General features: G+C 41.9%; 1 protein-coding gene across 1 annotated transcript in view; it reads left to right on the forward strand.

Annotated features, from left to right (window-relative positions):
• Positions 1 to 24,954, forward strand: part of ENTHD1 (ENTH domain containing 1) — a 101,939-nt gene extending 76,985 nt beyond the window's left edge. The window contains 3 exon segments of the mRNA XM_003126009.6: positions 6,027 to 6,290; positions 6,293 to 6,421; positions 23,754 to 24,954. Coding sequence (XP_003126057.4) covers positions 6,027 to 6,290; positions 6,293 to 6,421; positions 23,754 to 24,352 — 992 coding nt within the window. The 3' untranslated portion in view covers positions 24,353 to 24,954.

Consider the following 27,113-nt stretch of genomic DNA (forward strand, 5'->3'; position numbering starts at 1 on the left):
TTTGGAGAGGTATTAAGATGGCGAAGGAGTTAGACATGGCGCTCACCTTCTCCCACAAACACATAAAAAACACAAAAAATCCATATACATGTAGAACGATTCTCACAGAACATCTACTGAACTCTGGCAGAAGATCTTAAACTTCCAAAACTGGGAAGAAACCCTCCACATAACTGGGTAGAACAAAAGGGGGAAAAAAGAGAGAGAGAAATAAAAGGAATCAGGATTGGACTAGCACTCCTGAGAGGGAACTTTTAAAGAGGAAAGGAACCCACACCCTGGGAAGCCACCGAACCTACAGGGAGATCAGCGAAGAGGGAGGGACCTCAAAGTTGCAGAGGAAAGTGCAGCAGCTGGACTGAGGAGGGCAAAGCAGAGTGAGAGCCACGCAGACCATCTGTACCTCTGCCCCTGGACACCAAAGCCCTTGGACACCACAGCCTGAGATGCTCAGGCGGGGGCTGGGTGCAGAGACTCAGGCTCCGGAGGTCAGTTCCAGGAAGGGGACTGGGGCTTACTGTGTGGAGACAGACCGAGGGACTAGGGAGCAGTGTGCCATGGTCTGGGGTGCTGTGCACCACAGCCAAGGGAACCTGGGATGAGGTCTGGGGCTGCAAGAGAAGCAAGGCACCGTTGTTGGGGAGGGTGAGAGGAGGAGGGGCAGACCGCCATAGAAACACCTTTCCCTGCACACCTGGGAACTCTCAGAGGGTGGGGCACCTCTGGCGCAGGCTATAGGTGGCAAGACACCATTTGCACAGACTATGGATGACAGGGCAGTTCTTGTGAGGGCTGTGGGTGGCTGGGCACCTTTTGTGTGGGCAATGGCACATCTTTTGTGATCTACTGGTGGCGGGGACAACCACAGCAGTCATTTCAGACACCTGAGGTGGACGTGGCCCGCCACTACTTGGGGTCTGTGAACAGGCACCACCTGCTGCCCCAGGCACCTCAGATGTTGGCAAAGAAGAGGGCACTGCAACCGAGCACCACCCATTGTTGCTCTCACTCCCCTGGGAAAACACCTGCCCTGCTGCTGCCAAATGCTCTAGCCACCACTTACACCTGCCTGATCACTGTCACTTCCCAGGGCCCTGCAACTAGGAGTAGCCTGCACCACCTTCCTGTGGGTCCTTGCCGCTGCCAAGGGCCCAGCAACCAGGCACTAGCTACGAGCCCTGCACATTGCCTCCATCTCCCTGGAAGCACGCACTGCAACCTGGAAATAAAAAGTAAGCTCTCACAAAATACCCAGGGGTTCTCATGCATATAAATAGCCCTTCAAGATTGTAGTAGTTTTTTCCCCTAAACTCACAGAATAAGAACGATGTAAGCAAAATGAAAAAGCTCAGGAACCATTCCCAGTTAAAAGAATTCACCTGAAGGAGCAAATAATGAAACAGACCTCTGTAGTCTAACAGACAACGAGTTCAAAAAGGAGTTAATCAGAGTTCCTGTCATGGCACAGGGGAAACGAATCCGATTAGGAACCATGAGGTTGTGGGTTCAATCCCTGGCCTCGCTCAGTGGGTAAAGGATAGAGCATTGCCATGAGCTGTGGTGTAAGTCACAGATGCAGCTCGGATCTAGCATTGCTGTGGCTCTGGCGTAGGCTAGTGGCAACAGCTCCGATTAGACCCCTAGCCTGGGAATCTCCATATGCCGTGAGTGTGCCCTAAAAGGACAAAAGACCAAAAAAAAAAAAAAAAAAGAAGTTAGTGAAAATTCTTAAGGAATTGAGAACAAATATGAAGGAATTAAGAGAAGATAATGAGTAGTGATGCAGATTACTTTAGAAAGGAGCTAGAAAATATAAGGAGGAGCCAAGAGAAATTAGAAATTTATTTGCAGAGATGCAAGCTGAGTTAGTCACTGATGAGCAGAATGGATAATGCAGAGGAACAAATTAGTGACTTGGAAGATAGAATAATGGAAATCACCCAATCAGGACAGCAGACAAGAAACCAAGTGAAAAAAGTTACTTTTTTCCCCCAGCTTTATTGAGGTATCATTGGCAATAAAATGTCAAATAATTAAAGTGATGGCAGAGTTCCTGTCCTGGCACAGTGGAAATGAATCTGACTGGGAACCATGAGGTTGAGGGTTCGATCCCTGGCCTCACTCAGTGGGTTAAGGATCTGGCATTGCTGTGAGCTGTGATGTAGTTCGCAGATGCAGCTCGGATCCTGTGTTGCTGTGGCTGTGGCGTAGGCTGGCAGCTACAGCTCTGATTAGACCCCTAGCCTGGGACCCTCCATAAGCCACAGGTACAGCCTTAGAAAAGACAAAAGACAAAAAAAAATTTTAAATAAATAAAATACCCCAAGACAAATGATAATGAAAACATGATCATTCAAAATCTATGGGATGCTGCAAAAGCAGTGCCTAGAAGAAAGTTCATAGCAATACAGGCCTTCCTCAAAAAAATTCTCAAATCTACAACTTAACCCACCACCTAAGAGAATTAGAAAAAGAAGAACAAACAAAAACTAAAGTCAGTGGAAGGAAGGAAATCCTAAAAATCAGGAAATCAATAAACTAGATATTCGAAAAACAATAGAAAAAAATCAATATAACCAAGAGCTGGGTCTTTGAAAGGGTAAACACAATTGACAAACCTCTGGTCAGGCTTACCAAGAAGAGGAGAGAAAGAACTCAGATAAAATAATAAATGGAAAAGGAGAAATCTCAATGGATACTGCAGAAATACAAAAAATTGTAAAAGAACCCTAACCCGAACCCGAACCCGAACCCGAACCCTAACAAATTTGACAACCTAGGAGAAATGGACAACTTTCTAGAGACATTCAGCCCGCCAAAACTGAATCAAGAAGAGATAGATCAATTGAACAGATCCATCACTAGAAATAAAATTGAATATGTAATAAAAACACTCCCCACAGACAAAAGTCCAGCACCAGATGGTTGCATAGGCAAATTCTACCAAACATACAAGAAGAACTTACACGCATCCTTCTTAAATTTTTTAAAAGGTTGAAGAAGAAGGAACACTCCCAAAGACATTCTATGAAGCCACCATCACCCTAATACCAAAACCAGATAAAGATCCTACCAAAAAAGAAAATTATAGGTCAGTATCTTTGATGAATACAGATGCAGATATTCTCAACAAAATTTTAGCCAACCAAATCCAACAACATAAAAAAAGATCATAACACAGTGACCAAGTGGAATTCATCCCAAGTTCACAAGGATGGTTCAACATACACAAATCGATCAATGTCATTTACCACATTTACAGAAGAAAAGTCAAAAATGACATGATCATCTCAGTAGGTACAGAAAAAAGTATTTGACAAAATTCAACATTCATTCATGATAAAAACTCTTACCAAAGTGGGTATAGAGGAAACATATCTTAACATAATCAAAACCATTTATGACAAACCCACAGCCAATATAATAGTCAATGGAGAAAAGCTGAAAGCCTTCCCACTAAAATCTGGACCAAGACAAGGATGCCCACTCTCACCACTTTTATAATATTGGAAGTCCTAGCCACAGCAATCTGACCCCCCCAAAAAAAAAAAAAATCCAAATTGGAAGGGAAGAGTTAAAATTGTCACTCTATGCAGCTGACATGACACTATATATAGAAAACCCTAAGGACTCATGAAATGGTCAATGAATTCAGCAATGTAGCAGGATACAAGATTAACATTCAGAAACTGGTTGGATTTCTGTATACTAACAATGAAATACTAGAAAAGAAATACAAAAATATAATACCTTTTCAAATCATACCCCCAAAAATTAAATACATAGAAATAAACCTGACTAAGGAGGTGAAAGACTTATATGATGAGAACTACAGAACATTAATCAAGGAAATTAAAGAGGATTCAAAGAAATGGAAAGATATTCCATGTTCCTGGACTGAAAGAATTAGTATTGTTAAAATGGCTATACTATCCAAAGCAGTTTACAGATTCATTGCAATCCCTATCAAATTACCCATGACATTTTTCACAGAACTAGAACAAACAAACCAAAAATTTATATGAAACCATAAAAGACCCAGAATTGCCAAAGCAATATTGAGGAACAAAAACCAAGCAGGAGGCATAACTCTCCCAGACTTCAGACAATATTACAAAGCTACAGTAATCAAGACAATGTGGTACTGGAATCAAAACAGACATACGGACCAATGGAACAGAATAGAGAACAAAGAATTAAACCGAGACACCTATGGCCAATCAATCTTTGACAAAGGAGGCAAGAATATAAAATGGGAAAAAGTTTTTTCAGCAAATGGTAGTGGGAAAACCTGACAGCTGCATGTAAATCCATGAAACTAGAACATACCTTCACACCACACACAAAAATAAACTCAAAATGGCTTAAAGACTTAAACATAAGATAAGACACCCTCAAACTCCTAGAAGAAAACATAGGCAAAACATTCTCTGACATCAACCTTACAAATGTTTTCTTAGGTCAGTCTTCCCAGGCAACAAAAATAAAAACAAAAATAAGCCAGTAGGACCTAATCAAACTGACAAGCTTTTGCACAACAAAGGAAACCATAAAAAAAGCAAAAAGACAACCTATGGAATGGGAGAAAATAGTTGCGAATAATGTAACTGACAAGGGCTTAATCTCTAAAATCTACCAACAATTTAAACAACTCAATAGCAAAAAAAAAAAAAAAAAAAAAAAAAAAAAAAAAAAAAAAACAACAACAACAACCCAATTGAAATATGGGCAGAAGACCTGAATAGACATTTCTCCAAAGAAGATATATGGATGGCCAACAGGCACATGAAGCTCAACATCACTGGTTATTAGAGAAATGCAAATCAAAACTACTATGAGGTACCACCTCATACCAGTCAGAATGGCCATCATTAACAAGTCAACAAATAGCAAATGCTGGAGAAGGTGTGGAGAAAAGGGAACCCTCCTTCACTGTTGGTGGGAATGTAAGTTGGTACAACCACTATAGAAAACAGTATGGCAGTACCTCATAAAACTAAATATAGAACTACCATATCACCCAGCAATCCCACTCCTGGACAAATTTTTCATTGAAAAAGATACACGCATCCCTGTGTACATTGCAGCACTATTCACAATAGCCAAGACATGGAAACAACTTAAATGTCTATTGACAGATGAATGGATTAAGAATATGTGATATATATACACAATGGAATACCACTCAGCCATAAAAAAGAACAAAATAATGCCATTTGCAGCAACATGGACAGAACTAGAGACTCTCATACTGAGTAAAGTAAGTCCAAAAGAGAAAGACAAATACCATATGATATCATTTATATCTGGAATCTAATAAACAGCACAAATGAACCTTTCAATAAGAAAGAAACAAACTCATGGACTTTGAGAACAGACTTGTGGTTGCCACGGGGGAGGGGGAGGGAGTGAGATGGACCGGGCATTTGGGGTTAGTAGATGCAAACTATTGCATTTGGATTGAATAAGCAATGAGATGCTACTGTATAGAACAGGAAACCATATCTAGTCACTTGTGATAGAACATGATGGAAGATAATATGAGAAAAAGAAGGTGTGTGTGTGTGTGTGTGTGTGTATGTATGAGAGAGAGAAAAAGAGAGAGACTGGGTCACTTTTCTGTACAGCAGAAATTGACAGAACATAGTAAATCAATTATAATTGAAAAAATAGGAGTTCTCGTCATGGCTCAGTGGTTAACAAATCTGACTAGAAACCAAGAGGTTGCAGGTTCGATCCCTGGCCTTGCTCAGTGGGTTAAGGATCCGACGTTGCCGTGAGCTGTGGTGGTTGCAGATGCCGCTCGGATCCCGTGTTGCTATGGCTGTGGTGTAGGCCGACAGCTGTAGCCCCAATTAGACCCCTAGCCTGGGAACCTCCATTTGCCGCAGGAGCGGCCCCAGAAAAGGCAAAAAGACCAAAAAAAAAATTATAATATAAAAAATAAAAATTTTACAAAATGCAGTAAATTCGAAATAGAGATTTTTCAGGGTTTTTTTTAATAGTTCTTATTTGTTGTTTTACAGATGTTGTGCCTGTTCCCTCAGAAAAAAGCCCATCTCTGCAAACAAATGTGAGTTTGGACAAGAAATCAGACAGCACCATTACAAATGCTGTCATAGAAAACCCTTTGCAAACGCCTCTAGAAAAGCAGTCTGCTGCAAAAAGTTTTGAAACATTGACGGCTTTACCAGCATCTCGGTCACTGAGTAAAGAAGACTTCATTAGCTCTCATTTAAGGATATCAAAGTCAGATTCTACTTTCTATAACCAGGGCTCTGTGGAGACACTCTTGTCTCTCCCTCATTCAAAACATTTGACCCCGTGAAAGAGACAGCAGTCAGTAAGGACCCTCGGAGACCAGCACAGTCCAGCGTGGCTCAGCTAGATGATGAAAACCTCAAGACCTTAACCACACTGGGTGAGTCTACAAACAAACGAGCACAAGCCAAAAAACCACTTTTGAAGTAATCTTCTTTTCCTGTCTCTGCTTTTTTTCTTCTGTTTTTTGTTCCCTCTTTTGAAACTCTTTGTCCGTTGGTATTAGAGGTACTTATCAATAGGAAAAGTGCCCCTTCTATTAAGGAACTAAGAGCAGTTCATCACTGTGGGTTACAGGTGCTTGATTGAAGCACAAGTTCTGAGCAATTTTGATGGAGAAATTAGACAGAACTAGCATTAAATAAGAGCTTCCTGTTAGACATTTAGGCTACTTATTAAAAAGCTGCATGAAAAAATTGATTATTATGTATATTGGTGTGGAAACACACACACACACACATGAAAGAGAACATAACCTGTGTGTGTTTTCCCTTTTTTAAAAGAGCTGAATACTGATTTTAAAAACGTTATGTAATGGAGGAGTTCCTGTTGTAGCGCAGTGGAAACAAACCCGGCTAGTATCCATGAGGACACAGGTTCAATCCCTGGCCTCACTCTTTGGGTTAAGGATCCGGCATTGCCACGAGCTGTGGCGTAGGTCACAGACTCGGCTTGGATGTGGTGTCGCTGTGGCTATGGCATAGGCCGGCAGCTACCAGTCCTATTTGACTCCTAGCCTAGGAACTTCCATGTGCTGCAGGTACAGCCCTAAAAAGAAAAAAACAAAAAAAAAAAACCCAAAAACCAAAACAACAAAAGCGATGGAGAATCTCTTCCTCTTTCCGTCTTTTTTTTTTTTTTTTTTTTTTTTCTTTTGCCCTCAGCATGCAGAAGTTTCTGGGCCAGGAATCGACCAAGTCACAGCAATGACAGTGCTGGGTCCTTAACCACTAGGCCACCAGGGAACTCCCCCTTTCTGTCTTAAAAAACATTAAGAAGGTTGTAGTATTGTTTAGATTGGATGATAAAGGATAAAGCCAGTTGAGGGAGTTCCCTTTGCGGCTCAGTGAGTTAAGGACCTGATGTTGTCTCTGTGAGGATGCAGGTTTGATCCTTGACCTGGCTCAGTGGGTTAAAGATCCTGCGTTGCTCCGAGCTGTGGTATAGGTCATGGATGCGGCTCAGATCTGGTGTTGCTGTGGCTGTGGCAAAGGCAGCAGCTCTGATTCAACCCCTAGCCCAGGAACTTCCATATGCTGCAGGTGCAGCCGTTAAAAAAAGAAAAAGAAAAAAAAAAAAAAAAGATAAAGCCAGTTGAGACTGCAGGTCATTAGCTGTCAGTTATTGTCAGTTATTAAACCCTACCTTTTATAATTATACTTTCTTCTGTAAATCAAATTAGTATAGAATTATCTGCTTGCTGGTACATTTTTCAAAGACTAGTTTATTGGTTCTTATGTATAATAAAGCTTACTAACTCATATAAAGTTTTTAATATAAATCTTTTAAACTGACTCAAATTCAGGTCAGAAGTACAATATAAACACAAACAGTGGGGGAGTTCTCCTGTGGTGCTGTGGGTTAACAATCTGGTATTGTCATTGTAATGGCTTGGGTCACTGCTGTGATACGAGTTCAGTCCCTGGCACAGGAACTTCCACATGCCTCAGGTGTGGCCAAAAAAGAAAAAAACAAACATACATACATATATGCATATACATATATATATACACACAACAAATATATATATATATATATATATATATATATATATATATATATTCACAAACAATGGAAGCCAAAATGTTGAGGTTAAAGAAATTTATCTTGGTGCTAGTAAGGTCAGTAATAATAAAAGAATCTCTTCCTGCTCTTTCTAGAATTTTTTTGAATTGAGGAGCTTAAAAATGAAAGTGATTCTTGGTTTTGTCACCAGCTAAACTTTTCTGCTGAGACTGCTGATGGGGAAGCCAAGTAGTACTGGTTATGATGGCCATGATAGCTTATGTTCATGGCTTTCCCCTGGGAAGTAGTTATTATTTTGATTCCTCTCTTCCACAAGTACCACAAAAAGAAAATTGAAAATAACTTTAGGTCACTGCCTGTGTACCAATTTTTCATTATAAAAATTAGCAAGAAGTCCTCTAAAACCAGTGAGCAAGGGAAGACTTGATTCTGCTTCTCGTGAGGTTGATAGCATTAGTCTAATCCTCCACCAAAAATGCTGGTTAAAGATGGAAAGCTTATAGAAGTCATTGTAAACCAGCCAGGGTAGAAAACACAAGATGGATCAGGATCCTCGGGAAAAGGATTCTGATGTGGGATAAGAACTATATATAATTAGTCTTCATACCTGATCCCTGGTGTAGAGCTCTTGAAACCCTTGTCATTTCCTGAGAGATGAGAGAGAGGGGAACATATTCTGTTATTCATGATAAGCCCTTTCAACCCCACCGCCTGACCTCTGGGGAGAGGAGAGGGCTGGAGCTTGAGTTAATCATCGGGGGCTAATAATTGGATCAATCATGCCTACATAATGGAACCTCCATAAAACCCCAAACAATGGAGTTTAGAACTCTTCCAGGTTGGTGAACACATAAAGGTTCTGGGAGGTTGGCATGACCAGAGAAGGCCTGGCAGCTCTGTGCCCCTTCCCCGTACCTTGCCCTATGCAGTTCTTCCACTTGGCTGTTCCTGAGTCATATCCTTTATCATAAACCAGTAAAAGTAAATAAAGCACTTTCCTGAGTTTTGCGAACCATCCTAGCAAATTAGCAAACCCAAAGAGGGGACCATGGGGTCCCTCAATTTCTAGCCAGTAGGTCAGAAATAGAGGAGGCCTGGACTTGCAGTTGGTGTTGAAAGTGGGGAGCAGTCTCGAGGGATTGAGCCCTGGGGTCTGCACTAACTCTGAGTAGTCAGTGTCAGAATTGAGTCAAACTGTAGAACGCCCAGCAGGTGTCCACAGAGCACTGGAGAAATCCTTCATGTAGAAAACCCACACATCTGGTGTCAGAAGTGACACGAGTAGAGTAGGAAACTATTTCACATTTAGTTGATCCCACATTCACCTCAGTTTTCCCTCTTGTATCATTTGCCTATTAGCAGAGCTGGATAATAGAAGCTGAGGGAAAATGAGAAGCCTGGACTCTCCACTGTCTCACTAAACTTGGAAGATCGGTTTGGAGTTTGGGGCTTCTGTGGTGTGAGGGACTCACGGGGCCAATATTCCAGAGCAGAGGGAATCTCAGATAAAATGTCCACAAGCCTTTGTGTATTTCTTACGGTTACATTGATCTGCTGCTAAGCTGCTCATGTTCTGGATGAGATGCCAAGACACTAAATGGGGAGCAGCTCCTAAGAGGCTAACAACCTAAGCAGAGATTCTGATAATCTTGTGATGCTAAGAGGCAGAGATTGGAGTTCAGGATATGCTGAATTATAGGGGCTCTGGTAAATACTCCATGCTTGCTGCTGGGACTTCTAACAGGCTATATACTCTAAGCATCAGAAGTACTCTCTAGGAGTAAGGACAGGCCAGGAATAGAACAGCCAAATGCTGAAACCCAGCTTCAACTAGAACAAACTGATTGCCTCGTATTCCATCTGTCTTCTAGAAGACAATGAAATCCTTTTTTTGAGAGCCGCTACAGTTTTAGTCATTCAACAAAAAAAGTCCAGGCAGAGAAGGACTGGAGCTCACCTTCTCTCATAAAAGCAACAAAATTACAACCAACTGCTGCAAATAAACTGCAAACTATCAAAAAAAGTTACCCTATTTCAGAAGACAAAAAGGAGGTCACATCACGATGGTAGGAGGGGCAATTATGGGATATAAGCAACCCCATATCTGCCAAGTGGGCAGCCCACAGACTGTAAAGTAACTGTATCACAGAGACTCACCTAGGGGAATGAGAGTTCTGAGCCCCACATCAGGTCCCCACACCTGGGGATCTAGCATTGGGAGAAGGAGCCCCTGGAGCATTTGGCATTGAAGGCCAGTGGGGCTTATGTGCTGGAGCTCCATGGGACTGGGGGAAACAGAGACCCCATTCTTGAAAGGTGCACACAGGCTTTTATGTGCACTGGGTCCCAGGGCAAAGCAGAGACTCCATAGGAATCTGGGTCAGACCTGACTACAGTTCTTGGAGGATCTCCTGGGAAGACATGGGGTGACTGTGGCTCGTTGTGGGGGAAGGACATTGAAGGCAGAAGTGTCGGGAATAATCATCAGTGTGAGCTCCTCTAGAGATGGCCATTTTGGAAAAATCTGGCCCCACCCCTCAGTGCTGAGAAGCCCCAGGCCAAACAATAATCCAGATGGGATCACAGCCCCACCTATCAGCATACAGACTGCCTAAAGACCCTTTAGGCACACAACTGCTTCTAATCTCACCCAGAGACAAAGCCCCACCCCACCAGAGGGATAAGAATCAGCTCCACCTACCCGTGGGCAGGCACCAGTCCCTCCCATCAGGAAGCCTACAGCAAGTGCCACCCCCACCCCCCACCAGGGTGGTGGACAACAGATGCAAGAGAGGCTACAACTCTATTGTCTGCAAAAAGGAGACCACACCAAAAATCTATACAAAATGGAAAGGCAGTAATTATGACTCAGATAAGGGAGCAAGAAAAAAAAAACCAGAAAAACAGCTAAGTGATCTGGAGCTTATCAACCTCCATGAAAAAGACTTTAGACTGATGATAGTGAAGATGATTCAAGACATTGGAAATAAACTGGAAGCAAAGATTGATAAATTACAAGAAACACTGAGCAAAGAAATACAAGATTTAAGGATTAAGAAGCAGAGATGCAAAATACAATAGCAGAGATAAAAAATTCATTAGAAGCAACCATCAGGAGTTCCTGTCGTGGCACAAGGGAAAAGAATCTGACTAGGAACCATGAGGTTGCAGGTTCGATCCCTGGCCTCACTCAGTGGGTTAAGGATCTGGTGTTGCTGTGAGCTGTGGTGTAGGTCTCAGATGCGGCTCAAATCTGGTGTTGCTGTGGCTATGGGCGTAGGCCAGCAGCTGTAGCTTCATTCACCCTCTAGCCTGGGAACCTCCATGTGCCATGGGTGCAGTCCTAAAAAGCAAAAAAAAAAAAAAAAAGTAACCATCAGCAGAATGCAGGAGGCAGAAGAACAAATAAGCGAGCTGGAGGACAGACTAGTGGAAGTCACTGATGTGGAACAGAAAAGAGGAAAAAAGATTGAAAAGAAATGAAGACAGTCTAAGAGAACTCTGGGACAACGTTAAACACACCAACATCTGTATTATAGGCGTATCAGGAGAAGAGAGAGAGAAAGGGCCGGAAAAATACTTGAAGAGATAATACCTGAAAACTTCCCTTACATGGGAAAGGAATCACTGACTCAAATCCAGGAAGCACAATGAGTACCTTATAAAATACACCCAAGGAGGAACACCCTGAGACACATATTAATCAAACTGACCCAAATTGTAAGACAAAGTATTGAAAGCAGCTAGGGAAAAGAAACAAATAATATACAAGGGAATCCCAATAGGTTATTGGCAGATTTTTCAGCAGAAACCCTGCAGGCCAGAAGGGAGTGGCATGATGTACTTACAGTGATGAAAGGAAAAAACCTCCAACCAAGATTACTTTACCCAGCAAGGCTCTCATTCAGATTTGAAGGAGAACGCGAAAGCTTTACAGACAACGGAGTTCCTGTCGTGGCGCAGTGGTTAACGAATCCGACTAAGAACCATGAGGTTGCGGGTTCAATCCCTGGCCTTGCTCAGTGGGTTAAGGATTTGGTGTTGCCGTGAGCTGTGGTGTAGGTCACAGACACAGCTCTGATCCTGCATTGCTGTGGCTCTGGTGTAGACCGGTGGCTACAGCTCCGATTCAGCCCCTAGCCCAGGAATCTCCGTATGCCACGGAAGCAGCCCTAGAAAAGGCAAAAAGACAAAAAAAAAAAAAAAAAAAAAAAAAAAAAAAAAAAAAAACTTTACAGACAAGCAGAAGCTAAGAGAATTCAGCACCACCAAACCATCTTTACAACACATACTAAAGGAACTTCTCTAGGTGGAAAAGAAAAGGCCACAACTAGAAACAAAAATATTCCAAATGACAAGTCTCACAAGTAAAGGCATACCTATAGTAAAGGTAGGAAATCATCCACACACAAATATGCTACCAAAATCAGAAATCATGAGAAGAGGAGAGTACAAATGCCGGACACTGGAGATGCACTTGCAATTAAGAGGCCAACAACTTAAAACAATCTTGTATATATATAGACTCCTATATCAAAACTTGAGGGTAATTGCAAACCAAAAATCTACAACAGCTACACACACAAATAAGAAAAAGGAGAAAACAGACAATAGAAACAGACTCACAAATAATCTAGAGGTTATAAGATAGGTACTTTAAAATAATTATGATTAGTAAGATCAAGAAAACAGAAGGAAAGATGGGAAATTCCATCAGAATAGAATCCTACTATCTATAAAAAAGAATCACAGAATTCCAAAGTTGAAAAGTACAGTAGCTGAAATGAATACCCTAGGGGTACTGTTCAATTGACAAGGCTTGAGGTATCAAGAGAGAGAGTTCAGGAGTTCCCCCATGGCTCAGGAAGTTAAGGATCTAATGTTGTCAATGCTGTGGCTCTGATTACAGCTGTGGTGCAGGTTTGATCCCTGGTCCAGAAACTTCTACATGCCATTGGCCCAGCTAAAAACAGAAGGAGAGTTTGGCACTGGCAGAGAAGCTAGAAAGTTATGAGGGAAACCCTGAAAGTCAGGGAGACTCAGGAGTCTCATATTGCAGTAGAACTACCATATGATCCAACAATCCCATTTCTGGGCATCTATCCAGAGAAGACCGTACTTCAAAAAGATACATGCTTCCCGGTATTCATTGCAACACTTTGTACAGTAGCCAAGACATGGAAGCAACCTAAATGTCCATCAACAGAGAAATGGATAAAGATGATGTGGTACATATATACAATGGAATACTACTCAGCCATAAAAAAGAATGAGATAATGCCATTTGCAGCAACATGGATGGATCTAGAAATTATCACGCTAGGTGAAGTAAGTCAGGCAGAGAAAGAAAAATATCATATGATGTCATTAATGTGTAGAATCTAATGAAAAATAATACAGAAGACCTTAGAAAAAAGAAATAGACTCAAAACATTTTTAAACCAAATTTATGTTTACCAAAGGGGAAACGGGCAGGGTGAATAAATTAGAGGGCTTGGATTGACATATGCACATTACTGTATATAAAATGAATAGATAACGAGTATAGCACAGGGTAACCCTACTCAGTACTGTGTATTAACCTATGTGGGAAAAGAATCTGAAAAGGAATGGAGATATATATATGTGTGTGTATATATATATATAATTACTCTGCTGTAATTATATATAATATATATATATTACTCTGCTGTACACCTGAAGCTAACTCAACTTTTGAGTCACTTATACTCCAAGAAAATTTATCAAAAATAAATTAGGTGACTACCACCTGAGTTAAGAAAAAAAAAAAAGGAATCCTGTATTCCAGTTGTAAACTCTGTCCAACCCAAACCCTTGACTGGCTGTTAAATTATCTGTGTAGGGGAAGACCCCCCCACCCCCACCCAGTGAACCTGGTGCAAAAATAGAAAAGAAAAAAGAAGAAAAAGAAAAAAATGATGAACACTCGAAATTATAAATACATAGATAAATATACAATACTATATATTTCATTTTTAATTCTAATTTTTTTAAAAAATGACTGTTTAAAGCAAAAATTTTAATAATATATTTTGAGTTTTAAAACATATGGGAATGTAACATGTATCACAACATAGCACAAAGAATGGCTAAATTGCATAGTTGTTAATGGCACAGGTTCTGGAATCAAACTGCTTGGGTTTATAATCGCAGCTCAGCTGCTGATTGTGTGACCTTAGGTGAGGCCCTGACCTGTCTGCCCACCCGTGTCTCAGCTGCAGAACAAGAGTAACGATGGCGCTAGCACAGGGCATCGTGGGGATCCCACAGACCAACAGGGTTTAGAGGGGATCTCGTGCTCGGAAAGTGTCATATAAAAGCTTGTGATTACTACTCCAATGTCCGTATTTTCAGTTCCGCTTTTAGAACTCCAGGACCCCTTAATATCTCCTCTGGTTATCGCAAAAGTATGCAGGGGTTTCTCATTTATTCTCAGGAACAGGTAGTCTCATGTCCTTTCAGAAAGAGCATTCAGGCTGAGGAGTAATACAGAGCTCAACTAAACAAAGAGACTGTGGGAAGCTCTACTTCATCCCCCATGGAGCAGCCAGGGTGACCTGAGGACTAGCGCTTCCCACAGAAATACTCCCCATGGCCTGCTCCCCATGTCCCTAAAGGTCAGGTAGCCTTCGGGCGGGCCCTGTGCCGTCTAGCTTCTGCTCCTTCAGCAGCCTGTGTTCTTTCCTTTTGTCGGGTAAACCTGGCTGCTTCCCCACCTTTGTCCCCTTGTTCCCTCTGACCAGAACCTTCTGGTCTGCCCCTTCACCAGATCACTCCTACTCATCCCTCAGAGGCCAGCTCACTTCTTCACGATTTCCTAGGTTATTTCAAATCCCCCAACTTCGTGCTGTGTTAGCATCCTTTCTGGCACTTACTGTCATTCTAATCCCCTATAATGGCATTTGCATTAAGTTGTTCAATGTGCCTGCCTCCCACCCAAGTGGAACATCAGCTTCCTGAGGGAAGGGACCTCTGTGCCTGTTTATTATCGTATCGCCAGCACCAGCCACAGTGCCTTGCATGTAATGCATACTCAGTATTTAATAAGTTAATTAAAAGTAGCTTAGTAAACCTTGGATACAGGGGTTGCCGTCGTGGTTCAGTGGTTAACGAATCCAACTAGGAACCATTAGGTTTCAGGTTTGATCCCTGGCCTCACTCAGTGGGTTAAGGATCCGGCATTGCCACGAGCTGTCATGTAGGTTGCGGATGCGGCTCGGATCCCGCGTTGCTGTGGCTGTTGTGTAGGCCGGCGGCTACAGCTCTGATTGGACCCCTAGCCTGGGAACCTCCATATGCTGAGGGTGTGGCCCTAGAAGAGGCAAAAAGACAAAAAAAAAAAAGTGTGCGTACAGCAGTAATAGAGGAATATACAGAAAATTAAGCCAGGACAGGTGATGAGGAGCTATGTGTGCCAGGTTAAGAAGTTTGCACTTGGGAGTTCCTGTCGTGGCCCAGTGGTTAACGAATCTGACTAGGAACCATGAGGTTGCAGGTTGGATCCCTGGCCTTGCTCTGTGGGTTAAGGATCCAGCATTGCCCTGAGCTGTCATGTAGGTTGTGGATGCGGCTCGGATCCCGCGTTGCTGTGGCTCTGGTGTAGGCCAGCAGCTGTAGCTCTGATTAGACCCCTAGCCTGGGAACCTCCATATGCCACAAGTGCAGCCCTAGAAAAGGCAAAAAGACAAAAAGACAAAAAAAAGAAGTTTGCACTTGACTTTGAAGATAGTGTACATCACTAAAGTTTTTAAGCCAAGTGAGTAACTTGGAAAAATGATTTATGTCAGGGACTACAGAGGGAGTGGGTGAAACCAGAGACTGGGAACAGGTCAGAGGCTGTTGTGGAAGAGATTAAGACTGGCTGGCAAGGCGGGCGGAGGAGCTCTCGAGATGGAGGCGATCTGGGGGAAGCAGCAAGGGACTCGCAAGAAAATAGCTACGGTGATGGATCCTGGGATCCTGGATTGGACAAGAAGGGAGGCAGAGCCAGGAGGGCACTTACAGAGTTGGAGAAAATAGATGGATCATTGCACCTGTTGTTTCAGTGAGGCCCAGGTGTAGATGTATTAAAAGGAATATAAAAGGCTGGAAGTGATTGAGAAGAACAGTAATCTTGGAAAATAAGATTTCAGAGTCAGGGAGTTCCTGTCGTGGCTTATCCTTGGAACTTCCATATGCCATGGGTAAGGCCCTAAAAAAACAGGAAAAAAAAATAAAAGGATTTCAGAGTAGGGCAATTGTGAGTGATGACATGTCGTAGGGAAGACTTAGAGGAATGGCTGAGGTCTCTGTGGCTGAGGAATTCAAGAAATGGTGAGGCAAGGATTGATGGCCAGTCTCCATGGACACTGGGTGACGAAGGATAAAGAAGATGGCACCTATTTTCTGGTTTTATTTCAAGAGGTATTTGTCCAGGCCTGATGTTATAAACTTTTTGGAGATAATGAGCTGGGCAAATTAAAAAATACTTGCACACACACACATTTTAGCAGCTCTCAAATTTCAGGGAGTCTGTGTAAGGTAGCTGTGTAAGCAGCAAGGGACTTGAAAGAAAATAGCTAAGGTGATGGATCCTGGGATCCTGGATTGGACAAGAAGGGATCCCAGCTACCTAATACACTTCAGTATTTTTACTGAATGAGAGGGACAGATTTGCTGTTGACCTTTTAACGCTAAGTAACTCTGTTCCCTAAACAGCCCATTCCTTCTGCTCCTCTGTTTATTTATCTGAGCCCAAACTCTTGTTTTAGGTCATGCATACTAAAAGGAAGAAGGAGCTAGTAGAAACTTAGAAGCCAAATCTAGTGGCAGGCAGCTTTCTTTATATTTTCATAAAGCACCTTAGGGTAGGTGTGTTAGACTGCACTGGGTCTTACTTTCTAATTTTTGAGGAAGGGGAAAAAAAAAATCTGTCTGTACTTTCTCATGTTGGGATAGTGGCAAGCATTCTCAGTGGCTTCATCCTTTCTTTCTGTCTCATGGGTTCCATTTTTTTCACTCTGTATTTCAGCAGTAATTGTTCTTTGTAGTTGATTTCCACTTTACCTTTGCTGCGGAGAGAAACCAAATGTGACACACATACACCAAAGACTCATTAGCCCTACCTTTTTCTTTTTGGCTATAAAAGCCTTCAGGGCTAAAACAGTTAACAGATTCCCCAAAAGAAACCAGGAAAATGCTAGAAAACAGTTCTGCAGACTGCCTCAGCTAACTCTGAGCTTCTGGCCAGGCTTGGTTCAGAAGCACCAGCAGAGCCTTGCTGGGCAGGATGGTTTATCACACCCACCAGAGAGCTCACAGAGGTGCTGCCCTGCCTCTCCCCACTCGGCCCCAGCAGCTCTTCTAGCTGTGCAGCTCCTGCTTGCTTTTGTGCAGACAAAAGACACACTGATTTGATTTTTTTAACTTAGTGAACCAAATTTATGCTTCGCAGGTAAGTGAGAAAACTCATCTTTAATTCAATAATCCAATTTTCCCAGTAAAAATGTAGCATAAGTGACTTATAATCACTTAACATTGAGGCAGATTTATTAGCATTTCTCTCTTAACCCTGTGTTACTCCTAAATCTGGTTCTTTTATGTAGCTTATTTATAATCATAATAATTAAAAATAAAATTTCAAATATTACATTAGAAAAAATTGAGATCCAGTCATGTACCATAAAATTTTACACCCCTTTAAAGTGGACAACTTAGTGTTTTTCAGAATATTCTCAGGGGTGTGCGACCATCACTACTAATTCCAGAATATTTTCATCACCCCTAAAGTCCTGTACACATTAGCAGTCACCACCACCCCCCCACCTGCCACCCTGGCAGCTACTAATCTACTTTCTGTGTGGATTTGCCTATTCTGGACATTTCATATGATAGAATCAGACAATATATGGCCTTTTGTGACTGATTTCTTTCACTGAGCATCATGTATTCAAGGTTGATCTGTGTTGAAGCCTAAATCAGTAGTTCATTCCTCTGTAAAGCTGATAATATTCCAATGTATAGATAAGCACATTTTAGCTATCCATTATCAGCTGACAGACATTTGGGTTGTTTCCACCTTTGGGCTATTATGAATAATTCTGTTATGAAGATTTCTGTAAATGTTACATTTTTTAAACTGCAGAACAAAGTCAGAATAGCTTAAATCACGTGTGTAGTTAACTTGACAGCCTTTATGTAACAGCCAGGAAGGCTGAAAGAGATGAACTGGAGAATGAAAAAAAAAAAAACCCTCTGTTATACAGGAAGCTGTTTGACCAAAGACCTGCTACTAGCAGAAAGATTTACATTGATGGCCAAAGAGAGTTTTTAAATATTTCTAGAAATGTATTTGTCACTTTATTTTTGCAATCCAGCACTTCTAAGTTTAAAGTTGTATAATAATTAACAGCTCCAATGTTATTCAGTGGTATAGAAAGTTAGAGATAACACACCAGCATTTGGAATAATTTCATCAGTGCTCTCTTCAAGCAAGCTCAACACTAATTAGCACATGCGTGTATCACACAATGCGATTTTTAAATACCGCCATTTACTGCAGCTTATTTGTAATATTTGCTGCATTTCAGCTCTGGTGGGTCGACTGTAGGAAGAGGATGGTTGTTAACCAATAACTTGGGTAGTGAGCCAGGGAAGGGTCCCCAGACGGGCGGGGACATGCACCCCGAAGTGCACTGTGCAGCGTCTGGTGCAGCTGTGGCGTGTTTGGAAACAAAAGTGAATTGGCACCCAGCAATTAGAGATGAAGTGGGTTTTTATGAGCAAAAGCATCATCACGGAGCCTTGGAATCAAAGCTACAGAACTGTAAACAGTGATAAGCTATTTACTTGGCAGTTGAAGCCACGAAGCAGAAGAGAGGTGGGCAAACAGTAGGAAGCATTGATTCTTAAACTGAAGCTCACATCAGAAACACCTGGAAGCTTGTTAAACCCCCACTTTCTGAGCCCAGCCCCCCAGTTTCTGATTCAGTTGGTCTGGGGCAGCCCAAGAACTCCATTTCTCACAAATTCCCAGGTGCTGCTGCTGCTGCTGCTGGCTCAGGCCCTACACTTTGAAAAACACTGGCCTGAAGTTAAATAGCAGATATTAATCACATCATGCTTACATGACTATCATAGCTGTGTTATCTTTAAATACATAGCATTAGATTAATATTTAACTCAAATATTATTTTCTCCTGGCCTTCTTAGAGTGTTCCTCATGAAACCATCCTTTCTGACCAGAGTGAATTATTTCTAGAATAGATTCTTAGTGCTCTAACATGTATGTTTTGTGTCCTAGAATCTTAGAATCTCGCCAAGGCTGTATAAGTTCTGTCACCTGATGTGTTGATCTTACCTGAAACATTCTTGCCAAATGATCATCAGGCTGTGCCTGAGCTCCTTGAGTATCAAGAAACTCCCTACTTCCCAAAGCAGCTCATTTCATGTGTGGAAAACCATGACTATGACAGAGTTTTTGGAGTTCCTGCTGTGGCGCTGTGGGTTAAGAATCTGCCTGCAGAGACTTGGGTCACTTTGGAAGTGCGGGTTCAAGCCCTGGCCCGGGAGCTTCTGTGTGCTGCAGGTGCAGCCATACAGTAAATTTTTTTTTTAAGTTTTCTTCTTTTAGGGAAGTTCCCTTCATGGCTCAGTGGAAAGAATCTGACTAGCATCCATGAGGCCTGGATTCCTGGCCTTGCTCAGTGGGTTAAGGATCTGGTGTTGCTGTGAGCTGTGGTGTAGGTTGTAGATGAGGCTCAGATCTGGCAATGCTGTAGCCATGGTGTAGGCCAGCAGCTACAGTTCTGATTCAACCCCTAGCCGGGGAACCTCCATACGCCTCTGGTATGGCCCTAAAAGGATTAAAAAAAAAAGTTTTCTTTTTTTTAATTGGGCTGAATTCTTATTTCTTTCACCTATTAACCCCGGTTTTGTGCACAGTGTGAGAAGTGGAAGGCCACTGTTACTAAGGTTTTGTGGTTATCTTCAAATAACTAAAGATAGCCTCTTACTCTTTGTCCCACTGTCTCTTTCTGGGTAAAGACTTGCATACCCATTAACTGTAGCTTATGTATTTCTATATAAGGAATGGTTGTCATATCCCCTCACCGTCCTGGTTGCCTGCCTTCTTAATTTTATGCCCAGAATTTAACATAATTCTTTTTTTTGGGGGGGGTTGGCTTTTTAGGGCCACACCTGCAGCATATGGAGGTTCCAGGCTAGGGTCCAATCGGAGCTGTAGCCTCCAGCCTATGCCAGAGCCACAGCAATACAGGATCCAAGCCGAGTCTGCAACCTACACCGCAGCTCACAGTAACACCGACCGGATCCTTAACCCACTGAGCAATGCCAGAGATTGAACCCGCATGCCGTGGATGGTAGTCAGGTTTGTTAACCGCCGAGGCATGACAGGAATTCTATAACGTAATTCTATAGCAGAATAAAAATAATTCTAATGTGGTAGAATGGTGTGGACATAGAGCTTAGTAAGTTAGATGATATGCTTTAATATCAGAGCCTTGAATTTGAATCTCATCTCTGCCCCTTTTTAGCCTAGTGATTTGGGGAAAGTTTTTTTGCCTCTTTGAGATTCCTTTGCCTCATGTTTAAAATGGGGATATAAAACCTACTCCACATGTTATTGAAGGTGGTGCTAAGTAAAGAGAATTAGAAAATAGCTATTTGAAAAGCAATTAAATCCCTCTACTTCTTCTTCTTGCCAAACGAATGAGCAGTTGCCCTGAATATTCACCCACTCACAACCTGGCAGAAGTCTGGAGATTTGTTTTCTGTAGAAGGTAGACGGAAGGTCTCTGAGATGAGAGATGCCAGGTAGAGCTGAGTGTACAGGTCCTCTAACAACCAGTACAGGGTTAAGTGGCCGTATGCAAACCAAATGCTGAATGCAGAGAACCCTGTCCCTTTCTCTGCTAGGCTCCGGGCACACTGAGAGCCGGAGCTTTACCCTCTAGGCAGGGGAGAGAAAAACTACTCTCACAAGAACCTGTAACCCTCAGAGGGAAAAACCAAAGATACTGACATCTCTTCCCCAACAGATGACCTACCCAAATAACCGTATGCTGAAGCCTAGTGTTGACAAGTCCCACACTTACACCCAGGGCTTCCAGCCAACTTGTGATCCTTCATTCTCGATCGTAAGCAGACAGCCAAGGGCACCAGACATCTGGAAGAAACCTCTCACACGGAACGTTGAAACAAGGGGTGAGAAGATATGTTGCACCCATGAAATAAGGACAGGGTGTCCTAAAAAGAATTTCTGAGAACCCTCCAAAATAGTTCTTGGAAGTTAAAAATGTAATGGTAAGCAGAAATGAATAACTCAATAGGATTGGAAGGAGAAGTTGACAAAAATCTCTAACGAAGCAGAGCACACAAAAAAGGTAGGAAAGGTGGGAGAGGAAAATAGGAAGATGAGAGGGCTAGTCCAGGAGATACGACATCTGAACAAGAGGAGGGTCAGAAAGAGAACACGGAAAAAAACACAGGAGAAAATAATTGATTAAAGCAGTCAAGAAAAAATTGTAGAGCTAAAGGAAATGAGTTCCTGATTAAAAGGTAGTGACTTTCAGGGAATGGAAAAGTCACCCTCAGGGCATACAGAGAAACTTCAGAACACTGGGGACAAATAAGAAATTCTGTGAAACTCAGAGATAAACCAGCTAAATATGGTTATATACAACGAATGGAATGGCTCACACTCCATTCACAGCAGCAACACTGGAAGAAGCAAGAAGGCAGTGGAATTTTTTGCCTTCACTATTCTGAGAGAAAGGATTTCCAACCCAGAATTTTTTACCTAACCACAGTAGCATTAAGCCTAAGGGTAGAATACGGACATTTTCAGACATGCAATCTCAAAACCTTTACTTCTCATGCATCGTTTTTCAGCAGACTGTGGGAGAACGTGCTCCTCCACCATGAGAGCAGACCAAGAAATAGAAAGACTCGGGATCTAGAATACAGGAGGATGGCGAAGGGCCATGTCAGCAGACAGCTGTGAGTGTAGCTCCGAGTGCAGCAGTGTGACGCGGACCTGGATGTGCTGAGGCTTTGGCACTGGCACGTCCATTATGTCATGTCCCTCTTTTTAATCCATGGATAGAATGTCTGGATAAGCCTGACCTAGATTCTTAAGTGTGCTTGTCTTGTCCTGACCGAGTGTTAATAAAGTCCCTACTTTCCTTTTCATGTCCTGCTACTGCATCGGCTGAGGAGACTCATCCCCCTCACCCTGCCAAATGTATTGTGATTGGAATTTTTCCTGAGAACTGAGGATGGGCCCCAGAGAGCTTTGTAGCAGAAAATAGAAGCTGCCTGCCCTGGCCGTATTTTTTACAGGAGGTTCAATTTAGTGTAGAAGAGCGTGAATATGTAAAATAAAACAATAGAGATAAATCATGTGTACTAAGTAGTAAGCATTAATTTCTCTCTTCTATGACTTATAATGAATGTTTGTTTAAGTAGCAAGTCCAGAGTTAGTTGCAAAGACTTTAGCACTGGATTTTGCCAATTTTACCGCCTAATGCATAAATGAATATATGCATTAGGTGAAAAAGTTTTCTAAGAAAGTTTTCTAGAAAAAGTTTTCTAAGAAAGTTTGGAAAACACTCGACTAAATTACAGTTGGTTCTTAAATAGCAAGGGTTTGAACCATGTGGTTCTACTTGTATACAGCTTTTTCAATAAATCCATGACATAGTACTGCACAATCCGAGGTTGAGTGTCTTTGATTCAGAAGCGTGGCTGTGGAGGGCCAACTGAATTTTCAAATGCGTGGAGGACTGGCGCCCCCAACCCCCATGATGTTCAAGGTCAGCTGTACTTAGATTTCTCAGAACCTTAGCTGTGCCAATGGACACGCTTACTCTCCTGCAGGAGGCGCAATATGCAGTTGGCCCGTCTTGTTAGACTTTGAAGTTCTGTTCTCACAAAACATCTTTTCACATCCTGAGAAACAGTGAGACCAACAGTGTGGGAAATAATGGTTTAGAATGAAGTGTGAAAAAAGACATTTAATATGGTTTTGCCTGAAAGGAAGTTATAAATGTTATCAAATCTTTCATTTTATGGAGAATAGGTTTAGAATGCTTGTTATTTTACATACGGCTTCTTGGTGGAAACAGTAATTATATACGTGTGCTACAGCGTCCTGGATCTCAGATGGATTGGACTCAGTCTTGACTTTATATGACCACTGAGAGGAAAAGGGTCAGTTTTATAACTTTGGGGTACTTGTGGTTTGTTGTTCATTTTGCCATAGTATTCTCTGTCGGAAAAATGAAGGATGAAGGAATCTAAGTTACAGGTTCCTCAAACTTTCTACTGTAAATGTCAATCTAAAATGCTGGCCGTCGGTAGAATAGGGTGCAGTTCTCTCCTCATTTGGCATCCCCGATAAACGTGGTATAAAAAGATGTTGGGCAGGGGTTGAGGGTCAAGACGAACATTGAGAATTCTATTGTAGGCTCATCTCCATAGGATTATTGATATATAACACAGCTCTAGATTTTTCTTTGTTTCCTGCTTTGGGTTTGTTTGGGGTTATTATGACTATTTAACATTTAAATTCTGAGTAGTCTATTTACATTGAGACCAGATAGTATTTTACATCATAAAATTATTTGTGCGTTGCATCATTTTCCTCTCTCATTTATGCATTTTAGTTTCAACCGCCTCTGAGGGAACCGCCTCCTTTTCTACTTTATCGGTGTCATCTCCTGATTCAGCCTCTCCAGAAAAGTCTGTTCATCCCTTACCCCCAGTTTCGGTCAGATCTTCCTTCTGGACTCTGTTCCATCAGCAGTCTTCTTCAGCCTCTGTTAAAGAAAAGACGGCCAGGGTCCAGCACCCTTTTGCGCCTAGGGGCCCACTGTCCTCTGATGAAGAAGAAACTGACAACATCGACCTCCTGGAGATTCTTCCAGACAACTCTGATTCTGCCAAAAAGCAGACAAGTCTTCTTTCTAGGAGTAATTGGGTAGAGTTTTCCACCCAAAATGTAGACCCTTTCACCTCTCTGTCCTGTTCTAGTTTTCAGGCAACCCAAGACCTGCCTAGGGAGCCTGAAGCAAATAATTCCACTAACGTTCTTCTGGGGGAGGTAAAAAACGCCATAGTCAAATTACACGAAGATCTGAGCATGGTGATACGAGAGCTTAACGTCATCAATAGCCGTCTGGTAAGCATGAGTGGGACTAGCCCACAAGTAAGCAAGTCTTTGCAACTTCCCCAGGATTCTGAGGGGGGATCAGAGCAAGTCTAACATCTCAGGAGTCATTTTTGACAGAGCTGAATGTGGCATCATTTCCCAAAGCCTACGAGGTTAACCTTTTTTAGGTCACCATGGCAAAGCAGGGTGAAGGTTTGTTTTTTCCCTGTCAGGTTTATTAAACAAGTGTATTTCAAACCAATAACTTCATCTGGATGGTTAATTTTTTAAAAGAGAAAAGGAATCACCTTGATAATATTTTCAGATCTAGATATCAGTTCATTTGAAACTGAGGAGAATTCCACTCTTCCAGGCTCTGTGCTTTACCTCAAAATACATTAAGCATTTCAGAAAGTCGTGGTAAGACTTCACACTGTAAATGACTGTTCTAGAGCTTTTTGGATAAATTGGCTGTAGGAAGCCCTTTGTTTTCCATCTGTGTGGAGCTTAATTGTTAACAAGCCTTTGCCTTGACTTAGGAAAACTGAGTCTGGGGTGTACATGTCACAGGTTGTCATGTCAAGTTTCAGGTTCTGCACACCAAGGGCCAGAAATCTTTCCCTTCCTGCAGATGCCACAGTTGGTTGGGAGTTAAGCTGTGACAAGTAAGACATGCAACAAGTAGGACACATGGTTTTTGATTTGTTGTTGTTAAAGTGTATCACACAGTGAATTTAAATGTGTATTTTTTCTCATTTTGGAAAATAAATTTGACATTTTTCATCTCACATGTATTTTTTTTTAATTCACTAAGACAGCCTTTCAAATAGGAATGTCTCAGTTATTATAGTTATGGGGGAAATGATCTGGTTGGGGGATTACAGACCAGTGTCCCTCAATCCTGCTGCAGATTCAAATCACCAGAGAGGTTTTGTTTTGTTTCATAACTATTTGAGAGAACAGGGTTAAGGGGCTCCCTGTAGCCATCGCTCAGCAATTACTTTGGTTAGTAATTTCAACAATCAATAACCAAAGACTAAAATAATCTCTGATAGTTTGGAAGAAATATGAGGCATTTAAAAAGTATTCTCGGAGTTCCCGTCATGACGCAGTGGCTAATGAATCCGACTAGGAACCATGAGGTTTCGGGTTCGATCCCTGACCTTGCTCAGTGGGTTAAGGATCCAGTGTTGCCGTGAGCTGTGGTGTAGGCTGCCGTGTTGCTGTGGTTCTGGCGTAGGCCAGCAGCTGTAGCTCTGATTCGACCCCTAGTCTGGGAACCTCCATATGCCCCGGGAACGGCCCTAGAAGAGGCAAAAAGACAAAAAAAAAAAAAATTAATAAAAAATAAAAAGTATTCTCATGCCTGGGTGCCACTCCCAAATCAAAACTGATTTTCATCATGCAAACTGGGTTGAGAGTGAGAGGGGACTGTTAGTGCAAAGAGTCTAAAGCGGGAGGATATCTGACACGTTTGAGGAAAATCAGGGAGGCCAGGGCGCCCGGTGTGTAGTGAGGAAGGGAGAGGATAGAACAGCAGGAGATTCAAGGTCATGGACAAAAGAGCAGAGAGTGAAGCCAGATCATATAGGTTCTTGAAGACCATCATTAGAGGTTTGGGCTTTTATGCTGTGAAATAAATATTATGACGGGGTTAAGGTAAAAAAGTGATATGATGTCACATATTCTAAACGGTCTCTTTGACTTTGAGGGAGAGAAGGATGCAGGGCCCTGGGATGAGGCTGGTAAGCCAATCAGAGCTATTGCGGGTATCCAGATAAGAGCTGATGTGGCTCAGACCAGGGTGAGCATAGTTAAGGTACAAAGTGATTTGTCTGAGGATTTGCTGATGGGTTGGATAAAATATTTTTAAAAAAAAGAGATGGAGGAAGAGAGGAGTCAAAGATGAATCCAAGGTATTGGACTGAACGACAAAATTCAACACAAAGTTGCCATCAACTGAGATGAGGAAAGTTATGGATAGAAAAATTTTTGAGGCATTCACTTTGGATAGGTTAAATTTCAGATGTCTATTAGATAACAAAGTAAAGATATCAAGTAAGCAGTTGTATATGAGAGGGAGTTTGAGCGATAGGTCTAGACTGGAATGGAGGCAGAGTTAGTAATTGTATTTTATTTAAAGCCATGAGACTGGATGAAATTACCAAAAGAGTCAGTGTGACAGTGGAAAGAAGGTGAAGGCCTGAGACCTGGGGTTTCCTAACATGAGATCAGGAAGAAGTCGAGAAACCAGTGAAGGAGGCTGAAAAAGAGTCAGCGTTGAGGTAGGAGAAAAACCATGTAACGTGCGATGTTTGGAATCCAAGAGTCTTTTTCTCTTCTTGGCCCTTTTCTCTTTCACGGGCATTGGAGAAGCATTTGTCAGGTTCTTCCCAAAGCCCTATTAGATTTTGATCAAAATTTCATTAAATCCATTAATTTGGGGACATTTTTTACAAATTTAATCTTCCAATCCATGAACGTAATATATCTCTGCCCATGTTTGTGTAGGTGTTCTCTTAATGTTTTTCAATAAGCTCGTTTCCCCCACACAGGTCTTCTTTTTCTTTTTTAAAGACTTAATTCTTCACTGTTGATATTTTTATGCTATTGTTAAGTGTTACTGTTTTGCCAGTAGGACACACTATCTCCTTTATGTACTGGCTATAAGATTTCTTAGTCGTACATTGAGTTGAAAAGAAAAAACTTGCAAAGACAAAGCACTCCTTCTCCCCACCCTCCCCCCATCAAAAGGCACTACATCAGACATCTTGAAATTTATTCCAGGAAACCCCACAAATAACTAAAGCGACAAACACTATCCCTTTGAGAAATTCCCATACTTACTGTGTGGTTTATTCCATGCACATAGTAA

The sequence above is a fragment of the Sus scrofa genome, chromosome 5 (genome assembly GCF_000003025.6).
Source record: "Sus scrofa isolate TJ Tabasco breed Duroc chromosome 5, Sscrofa11.1, whole genome shotgun sequence".
NCBI classification, from domain to species: domain Eukaryota; kingdom Metazoa; phylum Chordata; class Mammalia; order Artiodactyla; family Suidae; genus Sus; species Sus scrofa.